Consider the following 16,060-nt stretch of genomic DNA (forward strand, 5'->3'; position numbering starts at 1 on the left):
GAAGTGAGAGGGGCAGAGACAGGGCCCCACATCACAAAGCCGGGCCCAGCCAGCAGCAGCCCCCGGGCCGCAGCAGCGGCCAGAGTGGCCGCGCCAGGCCCTCGCGCAGCCGGCAGCCCGGACGCATCCTGAGAAACCAGAGACGAGTGCTGTAGAAGAGGTAATGACTTTTATTAGACTGACACTTTCATTGGGGGGGGGAGGGGGAAATGCTAGCTCTTGAGCACACAACCCTTCAGAAACGGGAGGCGTTCCTAAGTATTTTGGAGGTAGGTCTAATTTCTTTTTCAGGACGGAACTGACTGTGTTCATACGGGAAATGCCAGGCAAATCGTAGGATGTTCAGCCTCTCCCCCTCTGGCTTGCAATGCATCGTGCATCACGGCTGACTCCAGCCACTAACCGTAAGTTTAGTAGTCTTGCTTTCAGTAGGAAAAGTCAGTGGTCCCACTCCAGCTCACAGGACATATACCCACAATACAAATAGCAATGACCTCCCTAAGAAGAGACCGAGTAGGGAAAGGGTCACATTGAGCAAACAGACCTAGGGCTCCTCCAGGTCCTGAGAAGCTTAGGGTAGGCAGCCACAGGTTTCCAAAACTGCTGCCCATACTATAAACCAACTTCAGCCTCCAGGGCTGTGAAGCATCTCTACAATAAAATACTTAAAAAATGAGTTTGAGCTCAACAGAGTTCAGCTTGTGCCGTGCTCCTTCCCCAGGCGCTCTGGGCTACTGGTGAGAAAACGGGACTGTTCAAGTCATAGCCAAAGATTTATAAAAAGAGGAAAAATATCTCTCTTATACAGAGAGGGATCTTCAGCTTGTGTCAGGGAATTTCGTTAGCTATAATCTACAGACCTGGCTGCATTTTACCATGTTTTTCCAACACTTCAGTCAACATCAATCACAAGATACATTCCCAGCACAGATACACGTATGCAGCAGCACAAGCCAGAAGACAATTTTCCTATTGAGTACCAACTTCCAAAATGGAAAAGAAAGCATTGACATTACAGCAGTCGCCTGCATAAGGGTCTCGGCACCAAGGAGCGACAGCTGAAAGGAACCACGGAGTGAGCCTGGCCAAGTTTCTTCAGCATTCTCCTCCTCGCATCCCAAAATACTGGAGGTCAGCAGGGCTTCAAACATAAACCCTCATCAGCTTTGTCACCTAACCATCCTTGAACAGAGAACGAAGCCCCAGCAATCCCCCTACCTCCCCCCCGCAGAAAGAATGTTATACCTTTTCTCGTCATCTACCCCCGCTCCTCCCTACAAGCCAGTCCTTTTGTCCATCCCCTACAGTAGGCTTGATCTGGTCATAGCTCATCTCGAGCTGTACTGTCAAGAGGGGACTGTAGCACATCTGAGTTCTTGGCCTCATTTCTCAGCTCCTGCTGCTCTTTCATTTTCTGGGACTTGGCACGATCCCAGTCAGTCTTTATTTTCTCATTGTTCCACACCACTGAGGTCTCCGTGTCACTGATGTAGCCATCATCACCGGTATAGTGAGTTGGATAAACTAACAGTGGCTCCACTGAAAAGGCCAGCAAATTCCGATTTTCAAAATGCTTCATGTAGTCAGAGCTGTGCACAAAACAGAAGAAAGAAAGAAAGAATAGCCTCATATGTCCCACATTCACCTTACAGTCCACCTCCAGCCTTAATTTACCCTGCGCAGCACATCATAACCTGCTCGACCTTTCGATCCGCAGTCCCTCCAAGGGAGGGACACCAGCAGAACACTATGATCCCTTCAGGTCCAGTTCCCAGCTACTTCAGGCACCTGCATAACTGAGCCCCTTCTTCGGAAGTACTGCCTTCCTGCAAACCCCTTCTTTCTCCCAAAGAAGGGCAGCAGCAGCTGCAGAAGATCTGGTAGCTTTAGGAATTTAGAGCTAGTCAGATGTTTGGAGGTCAGCGTCAAATTTCTCTGCACGCTCCAGCCATATCTGAGCTCTGTGGGGGTCTGACCACATTATACAGCCACGTAGAGAGGAATTATCACGTGTGACAGCACGTCCAGAACAGCTACTGAATGCTATCCAGAGGCAGGTAATATCCAGCAAGAGCGTCTAAGGGCAAAGGCCCAGACTAGGGCAGATGAAACAATTGTCAGCCTCCTCCCAGTGAGGCGGCTTCTCAACTCAGGGAAGAATCTGCTGCAGGTCTGCTTGCCGCAATACAACGGCAGAGATTTTAGGAACTGCATCAATGGGCAAACTTAGGGACCAAATCCCTCTACAGACACCAAGCCACCCCGCTGCGGAAGGGTTACGGCATGTCCCTTTTGCATGTGCTTCTAGCAGAGCGCACAGCCATTTAAGTAACTCAGTAAATTCACTGTGCGGCTCTGAACATAGTTAGAACAGCATAGGAGTTCCAGTTTTGACAAAATACAGCTATTATATGAAAAACTAAAAATAGGGGGAAAAAAAGAAATGGAAGAAAAAAGCCCTACGTAGGCCTCCTTTTTCAACAGACATTTGAAAGCTTTTCAAAAAACAAATGAACAAAATCAATCCCTCTCAAGGCCCGAGGAAACTGAAAAGATCCGCAGACACAGTATCCCCAGACCAAATCTACAGGTTACTATCAAAATGAGTCACAGTCTGGGAAACAGAAGGTGCTTCTGAATTTGTTACGAGGTAGACAAAGACTATGTCAAGAGCCTTTCTCCAGGGGAAACGGACACCAACTCTGGAGACATTCTCAAACTTGCAAAAGGAGCACTTGCACTGGAGCTCTGCCCATGGCAAACATCTTCCTCAAAGTGCAATTCCCAAGATGTCTGTCACTAACCCACCCCACCTACCGACACCGGCAGAGGCCCCCTGAGAAGGCAGTTCAGACTCACACAGGATGCTTGTCAAACATGACCGGAAGAAATTCATCAACGGGTAACATTTTGGAGAGCGGCTCAGCTGCCAGCAGCTTATGAGCTCCCTGTAGTGAAATCACATAGGCCAAAGTCCAGTAGGAATAATCGGCTTCCACGAGGTTCCGCACGTGAGGCACAGACTTTTCAGGATGCTCTACCTGCATCCGCTTCCTCCCAATGTAACTGCAAGAGGAGAGGAAGGTGCAAAATTAAGTCTCCTTCTAGAAACACATTCCAGCTCTGCCAGGCTCTGAGCTAAGAGGTGCCAGGTGAAACACAAGTACCTGTGCGACATGAACAGCAAGAGCTGAGGGCGGCAAGACTTGGACAACCCTAGTCTCTACAGTAATTCACTACAGGTAGAGAGCAGAGGAGCCAGGTGCTTATACACCACAGGGAAGAAACTTCCCAGCTTAATAAAAGAATTGACTTTCTGGCAGGCAGGGTGCGCACAGTTTCAACAAGACGTTCCATGGCAGAAAGAAAAGGCATAACCCTCAGCAAATTGCCCTATGCTGTGACCAAAAAGCACAGCTTCCAGGCGCGAGTGCAAAGGAGCTGACAGGGAAAGAGTCTCAGCTGCTCCCAAGTTTGCCAGGATGCCATTTGTCTCCTCAGCTGGAGCTCTTTCAAAACAGTCTCCCCCTCCCCACAATCTTTTTCCTTGAATACCTATAAAACTGTGTGACAACCACCAGAAAGAGAAGGCAGGTTCGTTTTGGTTTTCTTAACCAGTTATATGCCTCTCCCTTAGAGCACAAGCCTTTTGTGGCAGTAATATATGGCAGCAAATGCATCATTGCAGAAATCATTACTTATGCATTATGAGGCTCCCTCTCATAATTATAAGTTTGACTTTTCAATTTTCTGTACTTACATCAGATCCCAGTCCAAACCCTCCTCTTCCAAGTCATACATGAGATTCATCAGGCGCCGTTTGAAGAAGATCTCAAAGCGCAAGTCATCCTCAAACACTACTGATTTCTCCAGCCCCCTCTCAACAATCTGGCAATTTAGCAGAAGATTTTTTTTTTAAAGGCAAGTCAAAAAAAACCCCAACACTGACTGCCATGCTTCTCTCCTTCCGGCTCAAGACCTCTTCCTATTTCTCCCGCTACTGCAATAAAGACTAGAAACTCTAGAACCAACAACAGTGCAGGGACCTGCAGAAATGGCAAATCAGTCTCATCCCTACATTTTGCCTTCTCAAGACAGCTACAAAATACAGGCTCCCTTTCATTGTCATCAGGATTAGGAACTCGTCCAGTTACCAAGAGCAGCCAGACAGAAGCCTAATTTATAAGCCAGCCTCCACACACATCCTTTTCACAACTTGTGGTGCGATCCAATAAATCATTCTCCTAATACTCATGCCAATCGCGTGGCCAAAAAAGCACCTGCAGATATCCTTTCTCTGACAAAGCAGGGACAGTGCTTTCTCAAATGTCTCAAGCGGACACTTCTCCCACATCTTTCCCCTTCTCCTCATCCACAAAACCTATGTCCATGCTTGTCCTTTGTGCCCTTGCAAACCCACAGCAGAGGGACCATCAGCGATAGTTTGACACATTGCAAGCATATAGCCAGTGAGTGCTCTTTCGTGCAGAAGCACCAGGACACCCAAAGCCCTCTTTAGAACAGTTTCTCATTCGCTCACTCACCTCCTTCCAGATCTTGTAGTGACTGAGGAAACAACCCAACTCTCCTTTGGTGAGTGGACGGCCGTGGTATGGATCCTTATAACCTGGCAGCATTTTAATTCCCAGAGCTTCTACCTCACTGCTGTTCATAGCTCTGTAAACCAGCAGAACAAGGGTTAGCACCTTCCTATTAAACAGGAGACAACCGCCAGATTTGGATCTCGGATGAAACTTTCCTCCCAGGCAATCCCTAAGCCATTTCTACCGGTCTTCCACAAAGAGAATCAAACCCAGGCCTCAGGACTCTCGCTACCCTCAGCAAGTTTATGCAGGACACAGGCAGCCTGCGTCACTATAATACGGCAATGGCTGGCAGAGCTACTCAGCCAACATCTTGTTGCCTTCCCCTGAGGCTGTGCGCATGCACACAGAAGAGATCAAAGCATCCAAATCCAAGTGCTATTCACCAAATCTCCAATCACAGCATGATGGGGAGAACGGAAGGAGAAAAGCCCCACAGTCCTTGACAGACTTCTTTGGGCAGAGCCCTTTCAGATGGGACCAGGAGGCACCAGTGACAAAATCCGGCTCCTCCTCCTCTTCCAAAAGCACCATTCCTTTGAAATGTATGTTGCCATCCTCCATCCCCTCCCACCGAGTTCTGTTTTCCAGGGACCCTTCTTGAGATGTCCCAGCTCCTTCTATGGCCGGGAATTGTACTGGCACGAGCCGGATCCTTGGGACTCACTTGCCATCCACTGCTTCAATGATTTTGCACTCGATCTGCTGCTCGTACAGTGTTTGCAGCATTCGGTCTCGTCTATCTGTCCGGCGCTTCAAGTTAATCATGAAAACCTGAAAACAGAAAGTCTGCTGTCACAAATGTGCAGGGATGTTCCTGCTGTACGGGTGAAGATAAAGACTAAGCGGCGATCCTGCCACATTCCGCCTGAAACTCAAGGGCAGAGACAGCCAGCGCTCACCAACAGATCCATCCAGACCAGTCAGAGCACCCGTGACCAAGAGGGTAGCCCACCAGCTCAGTTCAGGCAAGCTAAACGTCATTCCTCATCTCAATGCCACAATCATACAGAGCAAGAGCACAGAGCTCACCTCATCAAAGCCCATCTTGTCAGGGATCTTGGGTGGGACAGATACATATTGCGAAGGCTTTGCTGGAGGGTTCTTCACTAAAGGCAAACAATAAAGAAACCCGTTTGCATTCTGTTTTATTCGAAGCATTTATTCAAAGCACATAGACACAATCAAGGGATCTCCAGCAGTGGCACCAATTCCTTGTAGGGTGCAACTATGGCTACACAAGGACAACTGCTTAAACATAATCAAATACAAACAGTCCTGTTAGCCTACTGGGGATGGAGAAAAAAACAGCACGACCCCTCTTCTGTGACCTTCACCTCTTTTTTCTGCTGCCAGAACAGCAAAGCACCCAACTGCTAATACTAAGTCAATCCCCCACACACATCCAGCAGGAAAGATATGCTTAGCTTTTACTGCTGATCGACCAAGTTACTATATTATACTTTCATTTTTTATTCACCTCAGACTTTTCCTCTTCATATAAGAGCTTTCCAGCCTCAGATCTATGAGCGAGTAAGAGAACGTTTGAACAGGAGACCATTGACTAGAGTTGAATTTACAGAAATATTCTGCTTCTGTGGACAAGAATGAAACTTGTGAAACATGAAGGAACACACGCAGTCTGAAAATGGCCAAAGAAAACTGCAAATAAACCTCTGGCATCAGAGCCTCAGATTTACAACACTGTTACAAAACAACGTTGGCTCGAGACCTGGGCTACCTCTCCTGAAATGTTCACACTTAAAAAGATGTTCCTTCATGCAACTCAGTCCCATCCTTTTAAATACTAGCAGAGACTCTACTTTCGTAAAAGAACCGTTGTGCAGACAAGACCAAACAAAGATATACTGTGAACCTCAGGCAGCGGGATACCCAAGGGAGAAGAGAGAGTACAGCAAGCTCCAAAATACTCCCCTCCCCGTACTGTAAACATGAGACTTCAGAACACTGCTTGCGTATGCCAGGGCAAGAGCGTGCTGCCACAGAGACCTTCCTGAGACCAGAGGCTGAGGAGAGGAAAAGCTGAAATAGAAGTCAGTGGAGCCAACTGCAATCCAGAGAGACCACAGGCCTTGCAAGTTGGGAGGGGAAAAAGCAAAGTGAGAAGATACAGTCTCTGCTTTCATGCGGCACAAAAAAAATAATAATTACCCAGATGTCAAATGGCCTAGCTATACCACCCCCTTCACACCTACAGGAGACACCAAACCTCCTTCAGGGTTATTTTCGTAAGGCACAGATCAGTTCTGAATGTGCTGTATTAACTATTCCTCCCTTAACCTCTTCCTCCAATCACCCAGAAATCCAAGAGGGTTGAAAGACTCAAAGGCATACCCCAGGAAAGCAGTACACCTTGAACACAGCACAGAGCAGATCTGAACTGAAATTCCATAGACCTCAGTTCCACCCACAGCAGTCCCAGTACCACTTACCCATGATCTCTAGCTGGACATGCATGAAACTCTCCATCTCATCCCGCAGGGTGCTGTGGGATCTTAGCGGCACCGGAAGAAAGCCATAAACTTCCTTGTTACAAACAAACATCTGGACTTCTAAAATTAACACACATGTATAGCAAATAAAACACTGCTCAACTCCCACTCCTTCACAAATCCAGCCCATTACAAGACTATAAAAACATCCTTCAGACTGAGCTAAAGAGAAACAGTAGTATGCCATTACCCACTAGCTCACCTGCCTGCCTACAGGAAAATGCAAAAACAATGATGTCATCAAAAGACCAGGTGTAATCGGGATGCGGTGGGTAGAAAGCAAGGTCCCGGGAGGCCTCTTTCCGCAAGTCAATAAGAAAAGTGGAATGCACCATGGGGACGGCAAAGCAGCCACGTCGATCCCGTTTCCGAATAGGAATGTAGGCAGGAGTGCGCTTATAATAACCCTGAGAGAGGGAAGATCCACACACAAACCCTTAGGTTTGCTTTTCCTGTTTCTCTGCATCCCACATTTGCAGAGCTACCCAAGCCAAGGCAGAAAGAAACTCCAGGGAGGAGCACAGAGGGGAAGAGAGCGCAGCTCTAAAGCAAGCAGGAGCCAGGGAGAGCCAGACACAAAACTCCCCAAAGATTAGCACCCTTACTACTAATAATTCAGAGCAGTACGAGGGTAGCAAAGAAATAATATGAGCTAGAGACCCAGACCATCTCTTACCTGAGAAGTCATTCCACACCAGAAATTAGAATAGGCGGCACGAGAATCCAGCATGGGTGCTACCACGGTCTTATTCTCTGCCATCAGCAAGCCCAGGGTGTCTGGATTCGTCAAGATGTTATCTGCATCGACAAACTGCAGCAAGCACAGAGAAACCCAACACACGCGGTCAGTCGCAATGCAGCCGGTCTCTCTTAGCGTTAGTCTAGCATGCCATTCAGTGAATATTTTCTGTTTGGTTATCCACGTGCCCTGCAGGCTACCCCCAAGACTGTACATGGTGCATCCTACACAGCATTCTCCAAAGCCAGAGCAATGCTGACAGGCACTTCTTCTCCTTCTAGAAATTAGGAGATGAAGTGACTGTTCCCACCCAGAAAGTACAAGGCATACCAAGATGCATGTCACCACGCACCAGGGTGCCCAGGGCACAACCCAGCACATGTGCACGATGTTACAGAGCAGCTGATATCTCAACTAGAAAGCTGAGGACCCCTCTTCGGAACATGGAAGGAGTTCACAAAAGTCTCCAAAGGAAATTTTCACACGTGGGAACGAGAAATGCAAAAGGGAACATATGACAAACAGCAGCTACCCCAACAGCTAGATCATCCGCGACAGTCATACGAGCCTCCAGACCCAAGATGGCATTTCCACGAGGGCAACTTTTTGTTTGTTTGTTCCTACACATCCCCAGTTCTCAAAAGACTCAACAGCAACCAACACGACATGCACAACAGCAGCAAAAGCACTGGAGCTTTCAAAATGGTTTGTTTTTCCCTGCCAGGGCCCTCAGAGCATGCAGCAGCACTCGTTACCCAGCAGCTGCACAGTCAGCAGCACAGTCCAACCCCGAGAAAGGAGCGAGCGGCTGCAATCTCTCGGGGCATCGCAGGAATAAAACTCACTTGCTAGGTCACAACGCACTGGCCAGTACCCAAACCGGAATGCCAGGGGCCGCACAGACCGCGAGTTACTAATGCGACAACTAGCTCTTCGCGCGCTTCTGTGACGCTGCTGAAGAGCCAAGCGCGTTAACCACATCAGCAGCAAACAAACACTACCTAGCATAAGCCAAAGCCATCAGGACATAAACTGGACAGCGGCCACCTGCGCCCCAAAGGGCCCCCCCGGGCAGGCGGGTCCCTTACCAGGATGTAGTCAGCCCACATGTCCCGGGCGGCCTTCAGGGCCGCCTGCCGGAGCTTCATCACGTACTCGTAGCGGGAGTTTGACCAGTGCTTCGGGCCTTCCTCGTCGGGGTAGGACCTGCCCGGGAAGCAGCACCCGTGAGGCGGCGGCCGCCGGCCCGGCCCGCTCGGGCCCGGGAAGCGCTGCTGCCCCCGGCCCGGCCCCGCCGCCGCCGCTCACCGGGGCTCCTCCAGCGGCCGCCACTCCACGCGGTGGTAGAGGCCCTGCACCCGCACCAGCCACTCGCGCAGCACCGCCGTCGTGTTGTCCGCGCTGTGGTCCGTCGCCACCCTGCAACAAGCGCGCTCAGCCGCCGCCGCTCGCCCGCCCCGCCGCCGCCTCCCGCCGCCCCCCGCCCTCGGCCCGGGCCCGGGCCCCACCACAGCGCCGTGCGCTCCTTGGGGTGCCGCAGCCGCTCCAGGGCTCCCAGCACGGCGGGCAGCGAGTGCGCCGCGTTGCGCGCCAGCAGCGCCACCACCACGCGCGGCGCCCGCAGCGGCGACTCGGGGCTCCAGCGCTCCTCGGGGAAGTAGGCGCCGGCCCGCGCCGCCGCCAGCAGCAGCGGCAGCGCCAGCCGCAGCCGCGCCGCCGCCGCCGCCATGGCCCGTCGCGCCGCGCCACCGCCCTCCGGCAGCGCCCCGCCCCCGGCCCCGCCCCTTCACCCCCCCCAGACCGCTCCCGGTGGGGGGGGAGAGCGCAGCGCGGCCGTCCTTAACGCTACATGTCCTTAAGGCTATGGCTAAACGTCTTTAATGCTACGTCTCCCTCCCGCCCTGCTCCACATTTTCCGCCTCCCCTGGGGCAGTTTTGGCAGCATCGCTGTCCGCAGAACATTCACCCGGGGGGTTTCCGTTTCCCAGAAGCTTTTCATCCGTAACAAGGGGATATTTCACACATCACATTTGTTTTGTCCCAGAGGTCCCGTAACGCGGCTGTCCTGTTCTGAAGCCTTCTGCTGCTGCCTTCAGCGTCTGTGCGTAGGCCATACTTTGTATTTCTGCTTCTTTACACCAGCAAGGAGCCTCACAGGCATATGTCACCTTTGCATTTGGAAGGACTTGCAACCTCAGCTGAGCCTGTACCTTACCATATTTTCTCACCTGAGGCTGATTTATTGACTGGGCAGGTGGGAAAAGTTACAGCATCCAACATACTATTGCTACTCAGTGCTCCCATTCTTATTCCAGAGAGCTCCTGGGCTGTCACTTCATGGAGCAGGTCGTCTGTGCTTTCCAGAACACAAAAGAAACTGTCACGGTAAAGATTGTGTTTGTTACGACCTGAGGCCTCTTTCAGGGCTGAAACAAGGACCAAAAGTAATGTAAAACATCAATAAACATAAGTAACATATCAAACTTTTACTTCCAAATGCTGCCTTTGACACAGGCATATCTGTTTTTAAATCTGAGATGACTTCTAAGAGTCACTACTACTTGGCCCATCCAAGTTCTACTGTGGCAGCATGGTGCAAACTGTTTTAGAGGCACTTAAAATACTGTTGCCAAGGGTTCACTTCTGCTCTTCCTCCTCCCCCCAATGTATTTAAATAGAATTTAAAAAGACCATTAAGACCGGTGTGTTTAGAGGAACCAATTGTAGCAGATGTGCAGACTACACTAATGATTCATCCTTAGCATAAAAGCTCTTCTGTTCAACACTTTAAAAGGAAGCAGTAAATATGCAGCCCTCCCATGACATCATGCTTGTAAAATGAGGGTTTTTTGCTCACATTGGCCAGTAGGAGGTTTAGAGGTTACAGTGAGCAAGTGGGAACAGTGGGGGAGGGAAAGAGAATTGGCAAGAATAAGCTATTTCAACATTAGTATTCTGGCAACGTTAGCATTCTAACCACAGGCAACATCTGGAAAGAAACTTGAACATAGAAACACGGAAACCACTGTTTAACTGCTTAAAAAAAAAAAAATCGATCAGCTGCATACAACAAAGCAGAAGTTACAAGCTTGGCAGCAGTAAATATTTTGGTCTCAGGATATTCCCTCCTTTCTTTAGCAGAAGGCAAAGGAACAATTGCTGTAAATCAGTCCGCTTTGGTACTTTCAGAGGAACACAATTTCTTTACCTTTGCTAATGGCTTTCAGCAATACAGCCAGAACCACTTCTTCATAAATATTTTCCACATTTATGATGCCACTGAAATCAGCAAACACGTAACTTTCATATTTTGGCAGCTCCTACCAAAGGAAATACATGAGAGGAAAATTGGGCAATATCAGTATCACATACAGCTCAAAGACATATGATCAGGGCCAGTATTGGTCTGACAGCATTTCAATTAAGCCAAAACATGTTATTCCTCTAACATTTGCTTCTTTGTTGAAGGCACTCTAATTACCCATTGCTTGACAACCGCTAATTCCCTAAATATGATCTTGTGTAACACATCATTTGTATTCGCAGATTATCAGAAGGAAAGAGTGCAATCAGCAGCCAGGATGGGAAGAACCTACAGAAATTAGTTAAGACTCCCTAAAAATCAGGCAGAACAAGAAAGGAGTGAGCAATCAATGCTCTCAAATCCCAGAGACAGAAATATTTTCTCCAAAGCAGAGTGCCCTTCAGTAAGGGCAATCCAGAAACCACCACTAGGACTAGCTACAACGGGAATCGGTCCAAGCAGCATTCTGGCACAAGGCAGCAGAGGAAAAAGGGGGGAGGGGGAAGAGGAGAATGTTCTGTGAAATCTCTAAGTGACAGTCACATCTATGGTGTGAAACAGAATAGGACTTATACCCACTTGGAGGAAGTTTATTGGATGCCTTGTGCGAGAGGGCTGTGATGGCACGGGTTATTTAAAAACTCTTTTTCTTCAGGGTTACGGTACAGTTCCTAAACACCAGAATACTAGAGAGGGAAAAGCTGTACTGAAGGGAAGACAAACCACTTAGCCACCCAGTAAAAACTGCTGGGTTTGCACAGCTTTCCAGAAGAACCAAATGATTTTATTTTTGCTGAGCTAAAATTTGCTTATATGAGCCCCCTTTCCATCTCAGCAGAGTCAGAACCCCTTCCAGCCCCTCTCAGGTTCAACCTTACCAGTTTACACCTGGACTCCAAATGCTTCAGCAGAAAAGGAAGAAAAATCTGAACCAACCACTCCTGAGCAAACTGCTTCCGGGTGGAACTACTGTCATAGTCAAATTTCTGCAAGCAGATGACAATGAAATTCAAAGGAGAATAAGTCCAATCGTCAGATGCCTTCTCTACAACCACCACTGTATCTGTTGTGTTAAAACAGCACACAGAAATATGGGAAAATACTTGGAGTAAAGCAGCACCACTCAACAGAAAAACAAAAAGCCCAAAGATTTATGCATCCAAGTAAGATCAAACACGCAGGGAAGGACAAAGAAGGCATCTGATGCCTTACCTTTAGCACACGATCTTTGACATTTTCCAGCATTTGGACGACTTGGTTACGGTTAGTTGCCTGGCTGAGGCGTTGCTCTGAAAGCTGCTGGAAGGTATAGATGGAATTTTGCATTAGCTGTAAAAAACAAAAGTCTGCTGAGTAGGTACCAGACATACAGGAACCAGGGTTTCACTCTTCATCTCACCCCAGCTGGGAGTGACTCTCCCGGTTAGTCAGCTTTCTTTTACTGAGAAAACCTTTTCAAACCTTTGCTTCGTGCCTTCTGGGCAGCCTAAGAAGAAATTATGGAAGGACAGCACAAAAAGTGAAAATAATAGCTAAGACTGGAACTCACTCACAAGGGTCAGCCCTCCTGAGCTTTTTCAAGCATGTTTTCTCAAAGTTTCACCACTTACTTGCTGCATGAGATTCTGAGCTCCGAGGACCAAGCTTGTCACGCTGTGAAAGCCAAACCTCTCGAGTCCCTGCAGACTTTCTTTATAAACGTCAGCCTTCTCATAACACGGCTGCATGATTTCAGGCGTCCAAGACGTTCTCCCAAGTGTCAGAAGCTACATCAGAGCAACAGTGCATTACTTAGGCAGTATACAGTGTCCCTTTTCCTTTTTAATATTTGTTCCCAAATTCATTTGGAGCCCCAGCTCTGTACTATTCCCACTTCCTTCCTTTGCTCCATTTCCGGTCAGGCCTCAGATTCTCTCCGGAATACGAGGCAGCGAGACAGCGGCCGGTTACATGTGCTCAGGGAAAGAGTATAAGAAAGAGAAAAGCGTACTGTGACAATTCCCCAGCATACCTTTCCAGTAATATGCAACTTAAGAGACTTTATGCTTAATAAAGCTCATCCTGGGGTCAGTGAGAACCTTCTTGCCAGGATTCAATATCTGCAAATTAGCTGCAACATTGTGACAGTGAAGAGTATGCTGCCTCAAGAATCAATCCTGCACCGACAACTGCCACAGTAGGTAGAATGCTTGTATTCCTGTCTGCAAATTTAACGGCAATGTGGTCTGCAAGGAGCTGGAAAAAAGCAGTTGCCTTTGTCATATCATCCACGTATTTTACCTCTTTTTGCAAGACTGCGATAGGAGAGTTCCGTACAGTTCTGACCATCTCATCAACTCTCTGAGCAAAGAGCGAGCGTACCATCTCAGCTCCTGAGCTGATCGGACGCATGAGTTCCTCCATCACACAGACCAGGTCAGGCTCCACTCCCTGGCAACAGCATGATTCTGCTGGACTTTGCACCGCTCCTGTCAAAATGGAAAGCTATGGGTTGTGTGATAAATTGTGCTAGACTCCACATTGCCCTGGATGCACTAGGCACAAATCCAAGATAGCAGGGGCTCGGACTGTGTAGAAACCACCACCCGATAATTTCTGCCCGCAGTCAATGTTTTACTACGTGCAACCATAGTATCTGTTGGTCTGTTCTACCCAAAACAGTGATATCTAAGCCAGCAGTTCACAAATTAAGGACTACAACTATGGGCAGGAGCCTTGAAGTTCCTCATATTAAAAGTTATCAGAATTTCTGGTATAAATATGGATTTTCAACTAAAACAAATTGTTAAGCAACAGTAAAATGAACAGAATTGTTTAGAAGAGCACTTCATGATGAATTAATTCCTACCCCAGCCTCGCTGTTGGCAGATGATTCTGCACGCTACTCACACCTGCAAGAAAATTGCAAAGTAAAGACTGTATCAACTGAATACAGACTACATAAAATAAGAACACCTTTGCTGGGTCAGGCCAAAGTGGTGACCCGGTGTCCTGTTTTCAACAGCCATCAACAGCAGAGGCCTAAGATGCAAAAGGAGTTCCTGGGCTAGAACAAGGCTGCATGTTTAATAAGCATCTAAAAATGTAATGGATTTGTCCAATTCTTTTTTTGAACCTGCAAATTTTTTGCATTTTCTCCCAGCCTTTTGCCCCTGTTTGTCCAACCTTGGAGTTTTCTGGCTATCTGATCCTTTAAAGTCAGCATCTGATCCAGGTCTGGGCGAATTTTCTTCTCCAACTGAATTTGTAGTTTTTCTTTCTCCCTCTGAAAAACTTTGAATTCACTGGAGACTTGACTGAGGATCAGTGTGTAAGCCTCCTGCAGAAACTGGGTGGCCGTTAAAGAGCAGGTGAACCAGAGAGCGACATAAAGAAAGAATAAAGGAAAGATAAGAGGCATCATACAGGCCTTAGGCAAGTTTGGGAAACATTACTGTCTATTCTAACAGAAGCAAATTCCTTGTTAGGTTACTAGGTTCACCAGTAAACAAAAGGCTGTCTTCCATCTGTGTCACGCTTTTAAGATTCTTCTCAACTCATCCAGCATCATCTCACCCAGCCCAAATATCAAGTATTTCATTGTTCTTTATCTCCCTTATAATCATTCCCTCATTGCCCATATGCAGCAAACCACAACTAAACATACCTTTCACACAGTATAATGCTCTCTATCTTTGCACAATGGACCACTAAAGAGAGCAGTTTCACAGGAGACCGAAAAGGCAGAGGAGCCTTGGAATGGGCACTGTTTGCCAAATTGTTCTTTATTTAAAAAGTTTATACATGAAGCTCATGTTTATAGCTCCCCTGTCCTCTCCAGCTGTAGAGTTTCAAATAAAATAGTCCTACCAGCAGTTTCCACAATGCTTTTATCTCAGAACTCATCTTTCCTTGAAGCAGATGAGTAAGTTTGTGACCAACAAACCACTCTCTGTTTCACTGTTATACAACCTAGTACTTAAGAGCTACGAGTAATGCTGCAATTGTGCAGCTTGCATCAGGCAGAAGGTATCCCAAAATTGGATCTGGCTCTCCCAACGGCAGAGGTTCTATCACCATATGCTAAAGAAAGAAAGAAAGAAAAAAAAGAAAAAAAAAGAAAAAACCCTAGGTGGGGACCAGCATTGACTTTCAGATGCAAATAATGCCCTGTGCATTTACCTGGATCCACAGCTGCTTCCTCCGAGGTTCTGACCCTCTGATATGTGGGAGCACTTGAGACTGCAGCACTGGCAGCAAATCCTCCATTAGCACATTACCAAGAATCTACCCCCCCCCCCAAAAAAAAAAAAAAAAAAAAAAAAAAAACTATTTAAACCAAGTTCCAGGCAGCAAACTCGCATTAAATGCTCTGGTATTGGAAAGTTCAGCACTTGACAAACCTCAGGTTCAGCTCCCAAGAGAAGATCCCCTGCCCTGTAGCTACCTCTCTCTTGTCTGTAAAATCGTACAGCCTCCAGAAATGCTTCAGCTTCAAAAGAACCTCTCCTCTGTAATTCTGAGGACAAAAGATGAGTTAGTCCCAGTTACATTTAATTAAGATTACTTAGAAAAAAAATACTTGATTTTAACCACATTCAAATGACATGCACGTAAATACAATGTGATGACTACAAAATGCCAAGATGACAAATGCTGTATGAAACCTACTGCATAGAGGAAACTACACTACTGATGGAAAAGAAGAGGGGAAGATAGTCTAAACACTTTAGTGAATCCAAATGCAGTAGCCTAACCCTGAATCTCAGTATTTCTTAAAAAGGAGTGCCAGCCAAATCATGTGAAGTTGCAGGAATTTAGCAACTATAAAATTATTCCAAGGGAGGATAAAGCCTGCAGGAAATTTTCTCACTGTCTAGGCATAGGAATCAGAAACCAAAGAATTTACAGAGAGTTCATT

At 47.5% G+C, this 16,060-nt stretch overlaps 2 protein-coding genes across 2 annotated transcripts; both read right to left on the minus strand.

Annotated features, from left to right (window-relative positions):
- Nucleotides 1–150: 150 nt before the first annotated feature.
- Nucleotides 151–9,585, minus strand: COLGALT1 (collagen beta(1-O)galactosyltransferase 1). The gene is made up of 12 exons (XM_067314698.1): nt 9,365–9,585; nt 9,165–9,275; nt 8,945–9,062; nt 7,794–7,928; nt 7,320–7,524; nt 7,058–7,177; nt 5,637–5,713; nt 5,272–5,378; nt 4,545–4,677; nt 3,761–3,888; nt 2,860–3,066; nt 151–1,589 (listed from the first exon to the last, which is right to left on the minus strand). Exons 1-12 carry the CDS (start codon nt 9,583–9,585, stop codon nt 1,322–1,324), a joined length of 1,830 nt encoding a protein of 609 aa, XP_067170799.1. The 3' UTR covers nt 151–1,321.
- A 191-nt stretch (nt 9,586–9,776) lies between these two features.
- Nucleotides 9,777–15,045, minus strand: NIBAN3 (niban apoptosis regulator 3). The gene is made up of 8 exons (XM_067314583.1): nt 15,010–15,045; nt 14,326–14,488; nt 13,441–13,628; nt 12,771–12,926; nt 12,373–12,489; nt 12,039–12,146; nt 11,065–11,176; nt 9,777–10,282 (listed from the first exon to the last, which is right to left on the minus strand). Exons 1-8 carry the CDS (start codon nt 15,043–15,045, stop codon nt 10,068–10,070), a joined length of 1,095 nt encoding a protein of 364 aa, XP_067170684.1. The 3' UTR covers nt 9,777–10,067.
- Nucleotides 15,046–16,060: the final 1,015 nt, after the last annotated feature.

The sequence above is a fragment of the Apteryx mantelli genome, chromosome 36 (assembly GCF_036417845.1).
Source record: "Apteryx mantelli isolate bAptMan1 chromosome 36, bAptMan1.hap1, whole genome shotgun sequence".
NCBI classification, from domain to species: Eukaryota; Metazoa; Chordata; class Aves; order Apterygiformes; family Apterygidae; genus Apteryx; species Apteryx mantelli.

Excerpts from the sequence above, each read along its gene's own strand:
- NIBAN3 (XM_067314583.1), bottom strand. The coding sequence starts at position 15,045 with ATGAGTTCTGAGATAAAAGCATTGTGGAAACTGCTG. Across the intron at positions 13,629-14,325 it reads GATAGCCAGAAAACTCCAAG|GAGCGGTGCAAAGTCCAGCA; the intron begins GTTGGACAAACA and ends CCATTTTGACAG. Across the intron at positions 11,177-12,038 it reads TGGAGTCCAGGTGTAAACTG|GAGCTGCCAAAATATGAAAG; the intron begins GTAAGGTTGAAC and ends TTCCTTTGGTAG.
- COLGALT1 (XM_067314698.1), bottom strand. The coding sequence starts at position 9,585 with ATGGCGGCGGCGGCGGCGCGGCTGCGGCTGGCGCTGCCGCTGCTGCTG. Across the intron at positions 9,276-9,364 it reads AAGGAGCGCACGGCGCTGTG|GGTGGCGACGGACCACAGCG; the intron begins GTGGGGCCCGGG and ends CGCTTGTTGCAG. Across the intron at positions 7,178-7,319 it reads ATTTTCCTGTAGGCAGGCAG|AAGTCCAGATGTTTGTTTGT; the intron begins GTGAGCTAGTGG and ends TGTTAATTTTAG.